Genomic DNA, 18,167 nt, shown 5'->3' with positions numbered 1-18,167 from the left:
ACGGCTACCGCTACCGCCTCGTCAATGAAAACTAGCCAGAAAAGCGCGCCCTGACTGACCACTCAACACGGCCTTATACAAAATCAGCGACCCTAACAAAATGTTACAAGTACACTCGAAAAGTTATCTTATAACGAATGAATGTAGGTACTAAACTGTACCCGGAGCACGAATAAATTAGTTCTCGCTATGGTATGGTAGTCGTTTTTTTTAAACAAAACCGCTACGGTTTGTGTAAAGAATAGGATTACGAAAGTTATTCGTGCTCACGGTACCATGACTGTTATTTATGAATGACACACAAACTAGACTAGGCACCAAGCTTAGATTAAATTTTAAAACTATTTTTTAGAAGAGTGAGGGTATTTTATAATAAATATCAATGCGAAGTGGCTATAATGACATCGAATATTATGTGCATGTGTTGTTTAACAGGCACGGAGACAACGTTGACCCCAAAGTTTATCAGATGAAGCAGTCTGGAGTTCAGAAAATAATCATCGCTCCAGTATCATTTAAACTAAAGATACCAATTCGCGCGGTTGTGAGGCGCGTGCGCAGTTCGAGCCGGTTTGATATCTACATACATATTTATAATGGGTGGTAACTATTCCGCGATGGATCCGATGGAAGTTCCTGTCCCGGACCTAACGAAATTATTCGAAAGAGATGGTTATTTGAAGCCGTACGAACGGGAAATTCGTCGCAGGTAAGTCTTAACTATCATAACTATATTCGTGTATGAAAATTACGTGTGTTTATAAAGTTTATTTACGATAAAAGTGTTCTTTTACTTCTTTTGAGGTTAACTCAGCTGTGTTTACTAGTCGCTACCAACTAAGCAAAAAAGCGCTTTAATCATTCACGGAGCGCTGTTTGCAGTATTTCACACTTCTTACTACGTTATGCCAAATTAAAAACGAAACTTTAATGAAAAGCTGAGTTAATCTTAATAATTTTGTTATTTGGTGCCCAAATCTTTATTTTTCATGTCATAAATAAATGTAAAATGTAGGAATTTCATTAGAAAAATATCTTTGTCAATACAATAAGCAAAGTTGTAGGTAAGCGCTTTATTCCCGTGCATGTTGCTTACAATGTCAAACGAAAGGTCATTCATTGATATGAAAGAGAAGCTCGAAAATTATAATCCTATGTTCGATAACAAACTAACAACCTAGGCCTAGGCCTAAGTATTGATTAAAAAGAACATGCACGTTAAGTCGTAATATCAAAAATTGTTTATATTAGCTTGCTGTAGGTAAACTGTTGAGACACCAGAATATTTGTTGTCTACAAACAGTAACTACGAGTTTATTTGTAGGTATTCTATGTAGGTAGGTAGCAGCGTTGCCAGACGTCCCGATTTTGGCGGGACGTCCCGATTTTTAAATCAAATTTAAATGTCCCGCGCGGGACAGGCTCGGTCCCGCTTTTCGGAGAGAGACACTCACTTCACCAGACTATTGTTTGAAACGCCATAATATGGCCATAATATTATTCTAAAAAATAACACTTTTTTATTTTTTTTTCTTTTTTTATTCTAAAGACGAATTTAACGATAGAGTAAATCTGATTTAAAATATTATTTTTTTGTTAAAATACATTTTCTATGGCTACCTTTGCTATCTATTGTCACGTAAACGTAATTTTAAGTCAAATAAAAAGATAAATATTTGAAAACCTTTGATTATATACGTTTTTTTACTATGTCCCGCTTCTGACGGAAGAATCCCGCTATTTTCACTCAAAAAGTACCAAAGTCCCGACTTGGCGAAAAAAAAAACTGGCAACGCTGGTAGGTAGGTACTATAGGTATTTATTTACCTACCTTTACCTTCCTTATGAACTTACAATACTTAGATACTTTTATAATAGGTAAACGACACAAACTTAGGACACAAAATATAACGAGTAGGATATATAACGAGTAGGATTGGCTTATGCAGTTAATTATGATGAGAATTCTTAATTACTAAACTCCGTTTCGAGTTCGAGCTATCAAATAAAACACCTTACTTTATAAGTTAGGTCGTAGTTAAGAGAAAGCTTTAAAGCTTACCTTGCTTTATCATTTCATTACTCTCCCAACTTATACCTACCAGATATGCGTGCTACAAGGACCTCTGGGAACGCATCGAGTCTTGGGAGGGAGGCGTGGAGGGCTTCACCCGAGGGTACAAGTACTTCGGGCCACAGTTCCACGCAGACGGATCAGTAACATGGAGAGAATGGGCGCCGGGTGCCCACACCATGCATCTACAGGGAGAATTCAGTAAGTCTCAAGTCTCAACACAACAGATGGGGAAATTACTCTTTATTAGAATCACTAGAGTGATAGAGTTGGCTGCCACTCTCTTTAATCTCTTTTCTTTTTTTCTTTCTTTAATGGCAATCCGCGGCAGTACTTAACTATGTGCCGTGCCAGAGTCGAGTAAAACGGGGAAACGGGGATATTAAAATATTTTCGGCAACGGATTTAAATTTAGCAGAAAAGGTTATAAAACCAGCATCCGTCATTGAGATGGAATTTTTGATAACGAATGATTTCGTTACGAAATGCATAGGTAAGTACTTACAAGATTTAATGTTTATTCAGCTAAGTAAAAACTGCAATTCAGAGTGAAAATCAAAATGCCTGTTACTGTATGTGGGTACCTACTTTTATTTTAACCGATCGGACATAAAACTATTCAAAAGAATGTGATGTAGGCCCAAAATACCGTGTGCATTCATTCAATGCGTGGCGAACTCGTGGGCGACACATGGGCCCGCGAGTTTCAGCTAAACTTGTACCACCAACATGTACCTACATAAACACGGTTGTGTGTCGCGGCGATCGAATGCAAATACTTTACCTGCCACTTTAAACTTACTTTGTTTGTTTGGTATTGAGATAATACTTTATCAGATATTTATTATAGACACAAAATTAATTCATCATTAACAACGTATTCACTACGCAGACGCGTTAGACGGCCGCATAAGTAACTTAGTAGTTTGCGTACCGAACCTAAACCGAAGTTGCGGGTTCGATATTACATGTAATTTATTTATTTAGTAAACGTACTTACTTACAAGTTTAAAGTTTTTCGCCAGTAGATAATGTTGATAGATAAGAGATTGCAAGTCCTTGAAAATATTAGTTATGTAAGCGATAACACTAATGTTGTTGACGCCGTACTAAGTATACAGGGTGTTTGGTAAATGGGTATATGAGCCGACACTAGCCCATGTTAACATGGGCATAAAAATGGTATGGTGAAGTCAGAAAATTGATATCTTCATTTTAATTATTTTAATTTTCATACAAATCGGATTTTTTAAAATTTATTTTGTATGAAAATTTAAAAAAATAAAATGAAGATATCAAATTTCTGACTTCACCATACCATTTATATGCCCATTTTAACATGGGCTAGTGCCGGCTCATATACCCATTTACCAAACACCCTGTATACACGGGTTACAGGTTACGGTCATTATTTTCTATCTTAATCAAACCAAAAGATACCACAAAGTAGTAAAGTACCAGAGTACCTACCTTTACTTGTTAAGAGATACTATAAGTAAGCACAGAATAATAATAAGTTAGAGATTCTATCTACCACATTTTTTTATTTTTTACCTTTAGCACCAATGCAATGCAAATAATTTTATTACTTATTCATTCTAATATTTTCCAGACGGCTGGAACTCAAAGAGCCATCCATTCAAGAAGCTGGAATTCGGCAAATGGGAGCTGCACATTCCCGCCAATCCTGACGGCTCCTGCGCCTTCAAGCACGACAGCCGAGTCCAGATCATCGTGAATGACCACCTCTACAGGATCTCTCCCTGGGCCAGCTACGTGAAGCCGTTCGAGGGATTCACGTATCAGCATTTCATTTACAAGCCAGAGCAGGTATTAATAGATTAGGTTTACTGATAACCTGCATGTCTGCTATTGTTGTTTTGTACACTGCATAGAAACCATATTACAGAACGATAACCTAAGACCATAAATCGATAACACGTAGGTAATTACTTATCCAGTTTAATAGTTTACTTATTGCTGGTCAACAATCTTATATGTATTGATATTTTAACTTAATTAAAGTAGGAGTATAGGTACAAATACCTGCTCACCTGCTACGTATTTAATATCGACAGTTTTGAATCAATTTTCTTTTCTAACTTAATTTTAAAACTTTTAGCCATACCAATTCAAACACCAGAAGGTGGATAAGCCAGCGTCACTCAGGATTTACGAATGCCACGTTGGTATCGCCACTTCTGAGGGCAGAGTTGGCACCTACACTGAATTCAAAGACAACATTCTTCCCAGGATAAAGAAACAAGGTACAACACCCAGACTTATTTGAAAGCTGTGTTTTTTCTGTTTTGATAATAGCAGAAAATGATTAAAGGACAATGGGCAAAATGGTACCCGGCTCCAATAGATATGCTTCTAGTGTCGTTTGAAAGGTCTTACCAAGACGAACAACTTTTACTATGGCCACCAGCCTCAGATATGGTTGTGTTCAAAGATAAACATACTTTTTTGCAAAATGGTACCCGCTCCAATAGCTATGTTTGTAGTGTCATTTGAAAGGTCTTACCAAGACGAACAACATTTACTATGGCCACCAGCCTCAGATCTGGTTGCGTTCGAAGATAAACATACTTTTTGTGTAACCGAAGTATCATACGTGTCCATCTTATGGTAAGGTAAACGGCTACTAGTTCGTGATAGTACGTAAGTTCGTAAGTTTTTTTTCTGGCTCAAATAATAAGCAAATGGAATATTATTTATAAAAATTCTTCATTACTACAAAAACTCTATTATTTAAGCTATCTATAAAACCAAGTACCAACATTGTGGCGCCAAAAATGAGAGCAATACGAAGCTTCAAACTCTCAGAGAGCCAAAAACAGCCGTGCGGCTTGCAAAGGTTGCTCTCACCGTAAGGTTAGCGCTCCAACTTCTTAAGCTTATAAAAAGGCGAAGGAACGTCCATTTAAATAAAACTTGTAATAGTGGTTTCATGTGTTCCTTGACAATTGATTTGGCTTAGAAAAAAGTTATATGAAAACGTAGAATTCCTTTAAAATTGCGATTAATTGACTCACGAAATAGCGTACATATTATTTTTCGGGTGTCCCCTATTTCGTGACACTACCGATTCAAGGATATTATGGATAACATTTTGATGCTTGGTTTTTAAATAATTATTTATAATAATTTAAATGTAAGTTATGAAACAAATAATGCATTTATTTAAGTTTCTCATGACCTAAATTCGGTATATGTTTCGTTCACTAGAATTTATATGACACGAGTTTGAAGTTCACATATATGACCAATTTTAAGATAAATTAGCATAAGTAGTACCAGCATAATTTTGGTTTTATTTCGATTTGTTTTATTTATCTTTGTTTATTTGTATTGTATATGGGATAGATAATAGTTAATTGACACATTTTGACAATAATCCATGAATTTTACTTGGGGAATTTGGAATAATCAGTATCACGAAACAAGGAACCGTATTATTGTTACTTTTTTCCAAGTTCGTGATATATAAATGTATGGTGTTAGGTACTTTTATGACACACACCATCAAAGAAATCGACATATTTTTTAGTTTTTAATACTTACCTACCTAAGAAATTAATTAATTACTTACTTTTTATTATGAGTCATTGGCGTATCTGGGGTTATTTTCAGGGGGGGGGGGGGGGGCTACCCTCACTTGAAACAGCTCCAGGGGTGGGATTATGGGGTTACAACTCAAATCAAAATTTTATGAGTACGAAGGGGGGGGGGGGGGGGCAAGTCCCCCCCACATTTCTAATGGTTGATATAAATATTTTCACATATCGCTAGAAATAACAAATCTAAATTTTATGGGTACGAGGGGGGGGGGGGGTTAGGTTCCCCCCCCTACATTTCTAATGGTTATATAAATATTTTCACATATTGTTAGAATTAACAAATCAAAATATTATACCAGACTCACATTATTTCTTATGAATATTTCAGGTAAGTAATATCGTCAATTTCACATAATTATTTTATTCTAAATGTATATTTTCGTTTTTAAATTTATTAAACCCTTAATCATTATTAAAATATCCTAACTGTATGCATAAAACATTATCCCGAAATAGGGGACATGAGTTCACGAACTTAGAAACAGAGCAAAATTTTGTCACGAAACAGGATCCAAACAAGAGGTCCGCAGAACAATTAATATAAAAAAAAGTTCAAACTATATAACTATAAATTATGTATTAACTTACTGTCAAAAGACCAAAGTTTAGCATACAAAAGCTTTCATATTGATATCATGCTTGGTTATTTTTAAATAAAATGTTAAAGTCGTAAGAGCCTTAATATACCGAAGTAGGGGGCACTTACCTTACTTCTTAGGTTATGCGAGGTACGAATGTTTACTGCTCCAGCGTCCTTCCTTAACTCTATAATTATTGATAGAGATAATTGTGAAATAAATGTTTTTATTTGAAGAACTACTAGCTACCCCCTTATTTAAAAAAAAGTTATTCCTAGGATGTACCTTGAATTAAAATGACATTTCCATACCAAATGACAATTTAAATCAGAGTTCAACTAGGGTGTAACTTTTATTAATTAAGGGGTTGGAGTTTTATTATTTCTTAAGGGTTTTATTATGGGTTGCTAAAGCGAATAAACCCACAAGACCCAATAAGTCCACCCACAAGATGGACCGACGACCTTATAAAGGGGTAGCGGGAAGGCGCTGTATGCAGGCCGCCACCAACCGGCCATTGTGGAAATCATTGGGGGAGGCCTATGTTCAACTGGACGTTTTATGGCTAAAATGATCATGATGATGATGATGAAAGCGAATAAAGGGCTAATAGCTTGGGTAGTTCATTGTAGGTATAATCCTTTCATTTTCAAGGCTTCTTTTAGTTATATTAATAGATTGTAGTCATAGTACATACTCGTATACATGGATGATTGTGTTATACTTTCATTATAATACTTAGTGGAATTACTGCTTTCAAAAAGTGAATTAGAACTGGCCCCATAGCAGACATTTTCCTACATCTAAAGGCCTTTTAAAATATATATTGGTTATGGCTATTGGAGCGGGTACCACTTTCCATACATTTGTGCCCATCATCCTTTCTAATATCTTTCAGGATACAATGCTATCCAGCTCATGGCCATCATGGAACACGCGTATTACGCGTCATTCGGATACCAAGTCACAAGTTTCTTTGCGGCTAGCAGGTATGTAACCTTACCTAGTCCTTTCATTCGTTCGTTTCAGCCGAATATGACGTCCACTGTTGGACAAAGGCCTCCCTTAAGGATTTCCGTAACAACCAGACTAGGCTGTTCGCATCCAGGCACTTCCCGCGACCTACACTAGACCTTTGCTCGGTCCACTTAAGTGGGGTCCTGCTAACACTACATCTTCCGGCCTGCTCCTTTCATTTTAAGTAGAATCTTAATAAGTACTTAAATAGAAGTTTTTAAAAAAGGCGTTTCACTAGGTACTTAGGCTTCAACCACATTGTCCAACACCTGTCATTGGTCGCGCGCCCTGTCATTGGCGGCGATGGCGATCTGCACGCGTTGGTGTGGTTGAAGCCTTAGCCTAAGTTTTAAGATTTAAATGTTACCTGCTTATATTATTGCTCAATCTCGAATTCTCGAGTAACGGACGATAACATTACTCATGTTTTAGTCGCTACGGCACCCCTTGCGAGCTGAAGCAGCTGATCGACAGGGCGCACGAGCTCGGGCTCTACGTGCTTCTAGACGTGGTCCATTCTCACGCCTCCAAGAACACCCTGGACGGGCTTAACGAGTTCGACGGAACCAACTCGTGCTACTTCCACGATGGGCCGCGCGGCACGCACTCGCTTTGGGACAGCAGGCTGTTCAACTACTCAGAGTGAGTTTTAAGGGATTTCAAACAATGTATTTTCAGAGTTCTCAAGTCGATAAATTCACACATAAATTGCACATTCATTAGCATATATGCTACAATGAGTGAGAGAAGAGTTTTCTGAACTAAATAAAATCGAATAACATGTCGACATTCATTTTAGAAGGAAAAAAGAAGTTCTCTGAACTAAGTAAATGTACCTTTTGTCTTTGTTTCAGAACTGAAGTCCTCAGATTTTTGCTATCCAATCTCCGGTGGTATCAAGAAGAGTACCAGTTTGATGGATTCAGGTGAGCATTTACAAAAAATAATTAAGCGAAATAAAAAGAATAAAGCAATTAGGTAACTAAATAGCTTTTTTTATGCATACAAGGCAGATATTTTACCACAATCGCACCTGATGTTAAGTGGGATGCAGTCTAGGATGGTACATATCTGCATAAAATATCTGCCCTGTAAGTGCCTATTCACTCTCGCCTTGAAAAGGCCCGGATTACTTATAGTCTTTTATGTATACTTATCTACTATTATCCTACTTATTCTAGACTACGTCTACGTGTACCTAACACCTTCTTTTAGGAATACCTGCTTTCATCATCATCATCATTTCAGCCATAGGACGTCGACTGCTGAACATAGGCCTCCCCAATGCTTTCCATGTTGATCGATTGGTAGCGGCCTGCGTCCAGCGCTTCCCTGCTACCTTTACGATGTCGTCGGTCCACCTTGTAGGTGGACGTCCCACGCTGCGTTTTCCGGTACGCGGCCTCCATTCCAGAACTTTTCTGCCTGCTTTCCCCTGACATAAAACTTATGGTAAATACTTCTCCAGGTTCGACGGCGTGACGTCAATGCTGTACCACAGCCGCGGCATCGGCGAGGGCTTCTCGGGGCACTACGACGAGTACTTCGGGCTCAACGTCGACACCGAGGCGCTCATCTACCTCATGCTCGCCAACATGCTGGTTCACAAAACTGACAACAGGGCCATCACCATTGCTGAGGTATAATATGTAGGCACATTTAAGTAGTTCGTTCGTTTCAGCCAAATAACGTCCACTGCTGGACAAAGGCCTCCTCCAAAGATTTCTATAACGACGGTCCTGCGCTGCCCGTTTCCAGGTACTTACTTCCTGCGACTTTCATCAACTTAAGTAACTAGGTACACTTTTATTAGAGTAACCTAGAAGTGTGTTTCTACTTAGGTACAGTCAACTCATGCTAATGGAATATTCAAAATCATAAGATACTGACAGAATAACGGCCGATACGTCGATGTCCGACCCAACACAGGAGTTTTTGAGTGAAGGCTACACGTGTCGTTTTTTATCATCTCTTTTACCAGTTTTAATTTACTAGGAAAAGTGTTCTTTAGATGCCAACTTACAGATTTTTTAATGATTTTTGCATCCATTGTTTCATCCATAGTTGTTTCTGTCTGGAACTCTGCAGGATCTATGTAGGTACCTACCCGTACGTAGTTAGTTACTGCACTTGCCAAGGCGCTATTCAATCGCCAGATGAGATAATATAGATGTCATACTAAGCATTAAGTCATTATTTATAAGTAGGCATTAAGTCCGCCTTATGTACAATGTGTTATGTGCATTTAAGTTTAAAATAAATAAATAAATACTCCTCCGCACAATGGATATCCAGCTAAATGCTATTAACCAATCCAGGACGTATCCGGCATGCCCGGGTCCTGCCGGCCGGTCACAGAAGGCGGCACCGGCTTCGACTACCGGCTGGGCATGGCCATCCCCGACATGTGGATCAAGCTGCTGAAGGAGGAGCGCGACGAGGATTGGAAGATGGGACACATCGTGCACACGCTCACGAATCGACGCTGGATGGAGGGGACAGTGGCTTATGCTGAGAGCCACGATCAGGTGGGAAAGAGTTATTTAACTTATGCTTCAACTACACCAACGCGTTCAGATCGCCATCGCCAGCGCGATTTGCCGTTGTTGTGGTTGAACTTGAAGCTTTAGTGGGTGTTCCATTTAAGGCTTTACTACTTTGATGTTTTTTTAGATAGGGACAAAATTAACAAAGGAATTAAATTTGCTGTAGTAGGCATCAGGCAATGCTTTGAGCACACGTTATGTCGTTTTGGCGAAATTTTTATTAGCAGCTCTTTGCAGTCATTCTTTTACTACACACGACACGACCTGATAATTTGCACAGTGTATTTTCGTAATTACGTTAATTACGAAAAGACAAGCCTAAACTATTAGTTATAGTGGCGGGTGCGTCTCAGTCTGAAAAGACAACGAACGAAAATTTTTCACAATACGCTAAAACATTCGGTTTAGTGGTGCAGTGGTCGACATAAACCCTCAGAATACTGTCTTCTTTTGTTGTCTAAGTAATGAGGGCTATCGTTTTAGCGCTCACCAGTTTGCGCCACTGTAGAGTAAGGTCCTGTCACTTGCTAGTAGCGAAGACAGTGGCGCCATCTGGTGAGTGCTAAAGTGGTAGGAGGACTATCGCATTTGCACTCATCAAGATGGCGCCACTGTAGAGTAAGGTCCTGTCAATCGCCAGGGGTGCCAACTGTTAAGTATAAAAACGATAGCCCTCATTGGACCATGTTTTAATCAAAACACATTCCCCAGGCGCTAGTAGGCGACAAGACGATCGCGTTCTGGCTGATGGACGCAGCAATGTACACGCACATGAGCACCCTGAGCGAGCCCAGCGCCGTCATCGAGCGCGGCCTCGCGCTGCACTGCATGATCCGGCTCATCACGCACGCGCTGGGAGGCGAGGCATACCTCAACTTCATAGGTCAGTGGCTACCATGCAGGAGGGGACTAAGTCCGGTCGCCGAGCAGATAGAATTTCGTTCAATGACCCCAAGCTACCCATCCTTATCGCTCACGTGTAATAATGCTGTCGCGCTCGCACACTCACTGCGGCCTCCCGTCGCACAGTCGCGACAGCAGTATAATTACATGCGAGTGATAAGGAAGGGTAGCTTGGGGTCATTGGACGAAATCCTATTTACTTGGCGACCGGACTTTAGACGGTCGCCTTCTGGCTGATGGACGGGCGATGTACACGCACATGAGCACCCTGAGCGAGCCCAGCGCCGTCATCGAGCGCGGCCTCGCGCTGCACTGCATGATCCGACTCATCACGCACGCGCTGGGAGGCGAGGCATGCCTCAACTTCATAGGTCAGTAGCTACCATGCAGGAGGGGACTAAGTCCGGTCGCCGAGCAGATAGAATTTCGTTCAATGACCCCAAGCTACCCATCCTTATCGCTCACGTGTAATAATGCTGTAGCGCTCGCACACTCACTGCGGCCGCCCGCAGTCGCGTGCGAGTGATAAGGATGGGTAGCTTGGGGTCATTGGACGAAATTCTATTTACTTGGCGACCAGACTTTAGACGGTCGCCTTCTGGCTGATGGACGGGCGATGTACACGCACATGAGCACCCTGAGCGAGCCCAGCGCCGTCATCGAGCGCGGCCTCGCGCTGCACTGCATGATCCGGCTCATCACGCACGCGCTGGGAGGCGAGGCATACCTCAACTTCATAGGTCAGTGGCTACCATGCAGGAGGGGACTAAAGTCCAGTCGCCGAGCAGATAGAATTTCGTCCAATGACCCCAAGCTACCCATCCTTATCGCCCACGTGTCACCGTGCCACCGGACTTTAGACGGTCGCCTTCTGGCTGCTGGATGCGGCGATGAGACGCTAAGTAAGGTAAACGACTACTAGTTCGTGATAGTACGTAAGTTCGTAAGTTTTTTTTCTAGCTCAAATAATAAGCAAATGGAATATTATTTATAAAAATTCTTCATCACTACAAAAACTCTATTCTTTAAGCTATCTAAAAAACCAAGTACCAACATTGTGGCGCCAAAAATGAGAGCAATACGAAGCTTCAAACTCTCAGAGAGCCAAAAACAGCCGTGCGGCGTGAAAAGGTTGCTCTCACCGTAAGGTTAGCACTCCAACTTCTTAAGCTTATAGAAAGGCGAAGGAACGTCCATTTGAATAAAACTTATAATAGTGGTTTCATCTGTTCCTTGACAATTGATTTGGCTTAGAAAAAAGTTATAAGAAAACGTAGAATTCCTTTAAAATTGCCATTAATTGATTCACGAAATAGCGTACATATTATTTTTCGGGTGTCCCCTATTTCGTGACACTACCGAATCAAGGATATTATGGATAACATTTTGATGCTTGGTTTTTAAATAATTATTTATGATAATTTAAATGTAAGTTATGAAACAAATAATGCAATTATTTAAGTTTCTCATGACCTAAATTCGGTATATGTTTCGTTCACTAGAATTTATATGACACGAGTTTGAAGTTCACATAAATGGCAAATTTTAAGATAAATTAGCATAAGTACTACCAACGTAATTTTGGTTTTAATTCGATTTGTTTTATTTATATTTGTTATTTGTATTGTATATGAGATAGATAATAGTTAATTGACACAATTTGACAATAATCCATCAATTTTACTTGGGGAATTTGGAATAATCAGTATCACGAAACAAGAAACCGTATTATTGTTACTTTTTTCCAAGTTCGTGATATAAAAATGTATAGTGTTAGGTACTTTTATGACATATACCATCAAAGAAATCGACATATTTTTTAGTTTTTTTTAATACTTACCTACCTAAGAAATTAATTAATTAGGTACTTACTTTTTATTATGAGTCATTGGCGTATCTGGGGTTATTTTCAGGGGGGGGGGGGCTACCCTCACTTGAAACAGCTCCAGGAGTGGGATTAGGGGGAGGGGGAGTTAGCCCCCCCCACCCCATTTCTAAAGGCTTGTATAAATATTTTCACATACTTATCGTCAGAAATAACAAATCAAAATTTTATGGGTACTAAGGGGGGGAGGGGGGAGGGGGGGTAAGTCCTCCCCACATTTCTAATGGTTATATAAATATTTTCACATATTGTTAGAATTAACAAATCAAAATTTTATACGTAGGTACGTACCTAGCTAGACTCACATTATTTCTCATAAATATTTCAGGTAAGTATTATCGTCAATTTCACACAATTCATTTATTCTAAATATACATTATCGTTTTTAAATATATTAAACCCTTATTCATTATTAAAATATCCTAACTCGATGCCTAAAACCGTATCCCGAAATAGGGGACATGAGTTCACGAACTTAGAAACAGAGCAAAATTTTATCACGAAACAGGATCCAAACAAGAGGTCCGCAAAACAATTAATATTAAAAAAAGTTCAAACTGTATAACTATAATTTATGTATTAAGTTACTGTCAAAAGACCAAAGTTTAGCATACAAAAGGTTTCATACTGATATCATGCTTGGTTATTTTTAAATAAAATGTTAAAGTCGTAAGAGCCTTAATATACCGAAGTAGGGGGCACTTACCTTATGGTCTCAAACTTGAACCACTTGAACTTACAGTTCAAGTCAAGTTTGAGTGCACTGCGCACTGTAACGTTCACACTGCGCACTCTATGCTTATAACGTTCAAATCAGTGATGAAGATGCCAATTTAACAAAAACGAACTACTTATCGCAAGTGCAACCCTTTCTTGAAGTTTGAAGGTGAATGTAGTTAATATTCGTAAGATTACTACGTTTTCTCTTTCGAGAAGAGGTTTTCAATAGAAAAGTATATTTTGTAACAGACGCTAGTCATATACAAAGGTTACCTACTCGTAAAATATCTTAAGTAAACTTATCTTCTTCTGTTTCCCCACAGGCAACGAGTTCGGTCACCCCGAGTGGCTGGACTTCCCGCGCGCGGGCAACAACTCGTCGTACCACTACGCGCGCCGCCAGTGGCAGCTGGTGGACGACGACCTGCTCAAGTACAAGTTTCTCAACCAGTTCGACCGCGACATGAACGAGTTAGATGAGAAGTATCGCTGGCTCGCCTCCGACCCTGTGAGTATACATACCTAAACTACGTAACATAAACGCAAGTTTGAGATGATGGTGCTTTTTCACGCAAAAAATATTCGATGGATCTTTATGAAACTTTACATTTGGGTGGTTTTCGAACGCATTAAGACATGTGTTAAAGAGTCACATGAGGCTGACGCCTGGATTGGGACAGATGCTTAGTCTGTAATATTTTGTGGGTAGGACAAAATTATACTGTCGTAAGTTCGTAACGTCTGTTGTTTTAGCAATTACCTAAATCAAATATGGCGGACAACTACGTCACTTGTAATTAATTAAATGCATGGGTGGTAAATATACCCGACCCATAGAAAACCTAATCGTGATTATATCTAACGATTATACCGTTCCCAGGCCTACGTATCTTGCAAGCACGAGGGCGACAAGGTGATCGCGTTCGAGCGGGCGGGCCTGCTGTTCGTGTTCAACTTCAACGCCTACCAGAGCTTCACGGACTACAGGATCGGCGTCAATCAATCGGGCAATTATAAGGTATTTTTATATATTTCGGCAAAAAGTAAAGCACCTAAGTAATTCATATAAACCACCATTTATGAACTTAACGGAAATAACGGATTTGTTTTCTCTATTTCAGGCTGTACTTTGCTCCGACAGTAAGAAATACGGAGGTTTCGGCCGTGTAGAAACTGATGGTGACTCCCATTTGACGCAAGGCACACCTTGGGCCAATCGAAATGATTCTATACAGGTAAATATATTTTAATTACCTACTAGACTAATTTTTGAACTGAGATTTTTAAATTTCAAAATTTACCATAATTCTACTGAACTTTTATTGTTTGCTTGCAGGTTTACATCCCCACCCGTACTGCAATAGTGTATGCCCGAAGTGATTAAATATTACTAAGTTTTTAATTAATTTTATTTCTGATAATGTTGATTTTATTATACAAGTTTTGGTTCTTTTAGGACAATAAAAGGGCTTCAAATCTTAGCATGTAGGTATGTGTAATAAACTAGTTACTAGTCTCAAATTGTTATTGAGTCAGTGATATCACTGAAATTCATTTTTTTTTCTATTATAGATTTAATTCATTTGTTATAAAAATGAAAGACTTATTTTAGTAAGAACTTATATTTTCCAAATAAAATTGTTTATTTTAAGATTATCTTTATTTATGCTGGTATTCCAATAAGTAAGTTATTCTTAGGTGTACATGTTAGTGGCTTTAATCTTGATAATGTGACTTTATATCCAAATTCTTCAGCTAGGCGGGCTCGGTCTGAATCTATTATCGCCATGCAGCGAGAGCCTCTGACCATTAATGGATGCTCTTCATGAGTCTGGTCTGCTGCATGACCTATGCACAGGTACTGGTCAATGTTTACATTGCTGAAATTATTGCTTCTAGGATAAGCCAACCTGTCAGTGGAGTGTAGGGAGCCATAACAACATGGACATAGGACAAATTTGGCATTGGCCTTCAAACATTTGTCCAATACTAGATCAGTTGCAATACCACAAGCGTGCAATGCAATTCCAATGTCAAACTTCCCATTGAAAAAGTCCAGGTTACATTGAAAGAAGAAAACATTCTTTAATTTCATTTCATGTACTCTTTTTCTTGCTCTCAAAAGGGATTGTTCTTTATTTTCTAACAATATAATGGTGCATTTAGGCAACAAGTAAGCTATAAGGATGCCCAGGTGACCGCTGCCACTGCAGAAGTCTACAATTATGTCACCATCTTTGGCTATGTCTAACACAGGTAAAGTCAGATTCTCTAGTTGTTGAGATTTTCTAATGATTCTGGCATCAGGTAAATGTCCAGCTGTAGGATTTGCACCATCTGGAATATCATTCCAGTTGACTTCTGAATCAAAGTTATTGGCTGTGATATTTAATTCCATTCCTTCCACTAATGCGCTAAGAGCATTTTCTATATCATGTTCTTTGGTAAATAATCTCTTTTTGGGGTTGTGTCGAGATGGATCTCTCTTGTAAAGGCTCACTCCTTGCATCTCTGGCACAAATATATTCTCAATAAACAAAACCTTACTTTCTACCATGTTCATTAAATCTCTAATAATTTGTATTTCAGGCTGCTCCAGTAGATTTGTAAACCATTTAAATGTTAATGGTAAATGTGATTTAAAGACATCTTCCCCAAGAGCTTGCATGATGATGTGATATGATGGCAGCAGTACCATATCAGCAAGGGTAAAAAATGGACCTTCAGCAAATTGGTGACTGATACCCAAATCTTCAATTTTCACAGAACTTTCTATTTGAAGCTCTTTTTTTGTATTAGATTTCCATTTCCTTGGTTTAGCGGCTCTACTAGTTTCCTTCTTTTCCAGACTGTTTAGGCTGTCAGCTGCCTCAACTTTGGCTTCAATATTTTTTTTGTTTTTATTTATGTCTCTTGCCATTTTATAAACATTGTGAACTCTAACTGGTTTACTCAAATGGCTCTCAAAGCATACCAAAGGTTTTGAAACCTCATAGAGCTTTTCTGTTAAGTCATTATTGGTTTTATTATTTACAACAGCAAGGATTTCTTTAGCCGTTTTGATTATATCAACTTCACAGAATTTAGTCCAAACAGAGGCTTCATTGGGCACCTGCAAGCAACCCTTGCGGAATCCTAACAGGCCCTCTTCGTGTTCTTTCGGACTCTGAGGTCGAGATCTGTATTTTGTGATGTGTCTGGCGACTGCACACAGACCAGTTATGATTGTATCTTCACACATTACTACCGGATAAACACATGATGTGACTAGCCATGGTACATTCAACAAATCGGCGAACACTAATGTATCGTCATAATTATTAAGATACACAGCCTCCTCTGATTTAGACTGCGGACAGGATATAAATTCCAATTTAACTTCGGCTGGCGCACAATATTTAAATAAACAGTAGGTTATGAAAGATTGTAGTGGAATAGCTAATTTATGTGATTGAATAAACTCATCATAACTTGTATACGTTTCTAGAAACACAATATTATCCATTTTATTGCACTTTCATTTACAAAATTCAATTAAAAGCAAAAGCAAAGGAGAAATAACCTAACTTTTTTACCCAACTGCGACTGTCAATGTCAAAATCAAAGGCGTGTTCCTTTATTATTAGTAACTTTTACATATTGAACTGAAAAAGTTTATAAAAACGTAACTATATGCATTGCATTAAAGTGAATCGGTATTGTCACCACACTACTTTTTTTCAGCATAAATTTGACATTGACTGACAGACAATTGACATCACAGATGAGACAAATTGACATTTTCTAGTTTGTATGTAGATGTAGGTTAAAACCAGATAAAACTTATTTATTTTGAACAAAATATAAATTGATCGAGGTTGCCATTCATTATTCATCGCTCTTTAAGTTTTTCCAGTAATAAACTATATACACCTATCATACTTTGAAGTCATAATGTTGGAGGTTATAAATGGATTTCTTATGATTTACTTCATTGTCTTATGTGTCTTCAATGTTTTTGTCCCCTATTTAGTGAAGCCAGTAAGTTATCTGTTACAATATCCTACTAATATTATCCTCACAATGTACGATCAAATAATAATATGAAATCATTATCTTCAGATTGCAGCTTGCTTTAGCAGACCTTCCAATGAGGAGAGAACAATATGGGCAGAAGTTGTTAAACTAAAGGCTGAGCAAAAGACTATCTCCATGAAGGATGAATTTGCTGCTTATTCCAAGATTCAACGCAAAATCAATAAATTAGAAGGACAACTCAAAGAAGATTCTCAGTCTCGCATGAGTAAGAGTATTGCAATCAAGGGCTCAATCCAAATTATTCTACAGGTAGTTTTAGCTTTAGTAACAGTTGTGTCAGTAATTTGGTTCAGACGTGAACCAATAGTAGCTTTGAAAACCAATCTTTTCCCATTTACCACCATGTTACGATACCCAAGTGACATGCCTAACTCAATTTCCACACATGTATGGGTATTGGTGTCCAATATATCTTTGAGAACTCTGCTGAAACCTATTATTTCATAGTTTTATTATAATGGAGAAAGGTTTAGCTTAATATTATTTATTTGTACATAAATAAGGGTTTAGAAATTTAAAAACTGCCAGATTTTGTTTTAACCATTTATTTAAAGAACTTCATAGAATTTTATATTCAGTCCAACTCTGTCCCTAAAATTATATAATATTTAAAGATCTGCCTACCCACAATAACCATGTTTGTATATAATTGCAATTTTTGACAAATTATGAACATATAACATACAAAATTAACATCTTGGTAGCTTCATATAGTACCATAAACAATCAATTTCGATCAGATAT

The 18,167-nt window shown here is 38.4% G+C and overlaps 2 protein-coding genes across 2 annotated transcripts; one reads left to right on the top strand and one right to left on the bottom strand.

Annotated features, from left to right (window-relative positions):
* Positions 1 to 506: 506 nt before the first annotated feature.
* LOC135078809 (1,4-alpha-glucan-branching enzyme) lies at positions 507 to 14,997 on the top strand. Its single transcript, XM_063973374.1, has 14 exons — positions 507 to 709; positions 2,106 to 2,275; positions 3,687 to 3,904; positions 4,197 to 4,341; positions 7,174 to 7,264; positions 7,725 to 7,934; positions 8,147 to 8,218; positions 8,761 to 8,932; positions 9,611 to 9,820; positions 10,550 to 10,721; positions 13,670 to 13,854; positions 14,227 to 14,364; positions 14,468 to 14,581; positions 14,683 to 14,997. The coding sequence occupies exons 1-14, from the start codon at positions 597 to 599 to the stop codon at positions 14,728 to 14,730; spliced, it is 2,058 nt and encodes a 685-aa protein (XP_063829444.1). The 5' UTR covers positions 507 to 596; the 3' UTR covers positions 14,731 to 14,997.
* On the bottom strand, positions 14,991 to 17,043 carry LOC135078793 (glutathione S-transferase C-terminal domain-containing protein homolog). The gene has a single exon (XM_063973341.1). It carries the CDS (start codon positions 16,849 to 16,851, stop codon positions 15,010 to 15,012), a length of 1,842 nt encoding a protein of 613 aa, XP_063829411.1. The 5' UTR covers positions 16,852 to 17,043; the 3' UTR covers positions 14,991 to 15,009.
* Between the last annotated feature and the right edge of the window lie 1,124 nt (positions 17,044 to 18,167).

This window comes from Ostrinia nubilalis, chromosome 15, assembly GCF_963855985.1.
Source record: "Ostrinia nubilalis chromosome 15, ilOstNubi1.1, whole genome shotgun sequence".
In the NCBI taxonomy this organism is placed as follows: Eukaryota; Metazoa; Arthropoda; class Insecta; order Lepidoptera; family Crambidae; genus Ostrinia; species Ostrinia nubilalis.
This window is presented reverse-complemented; position numbering and strand designations above follow the sequence as displayed.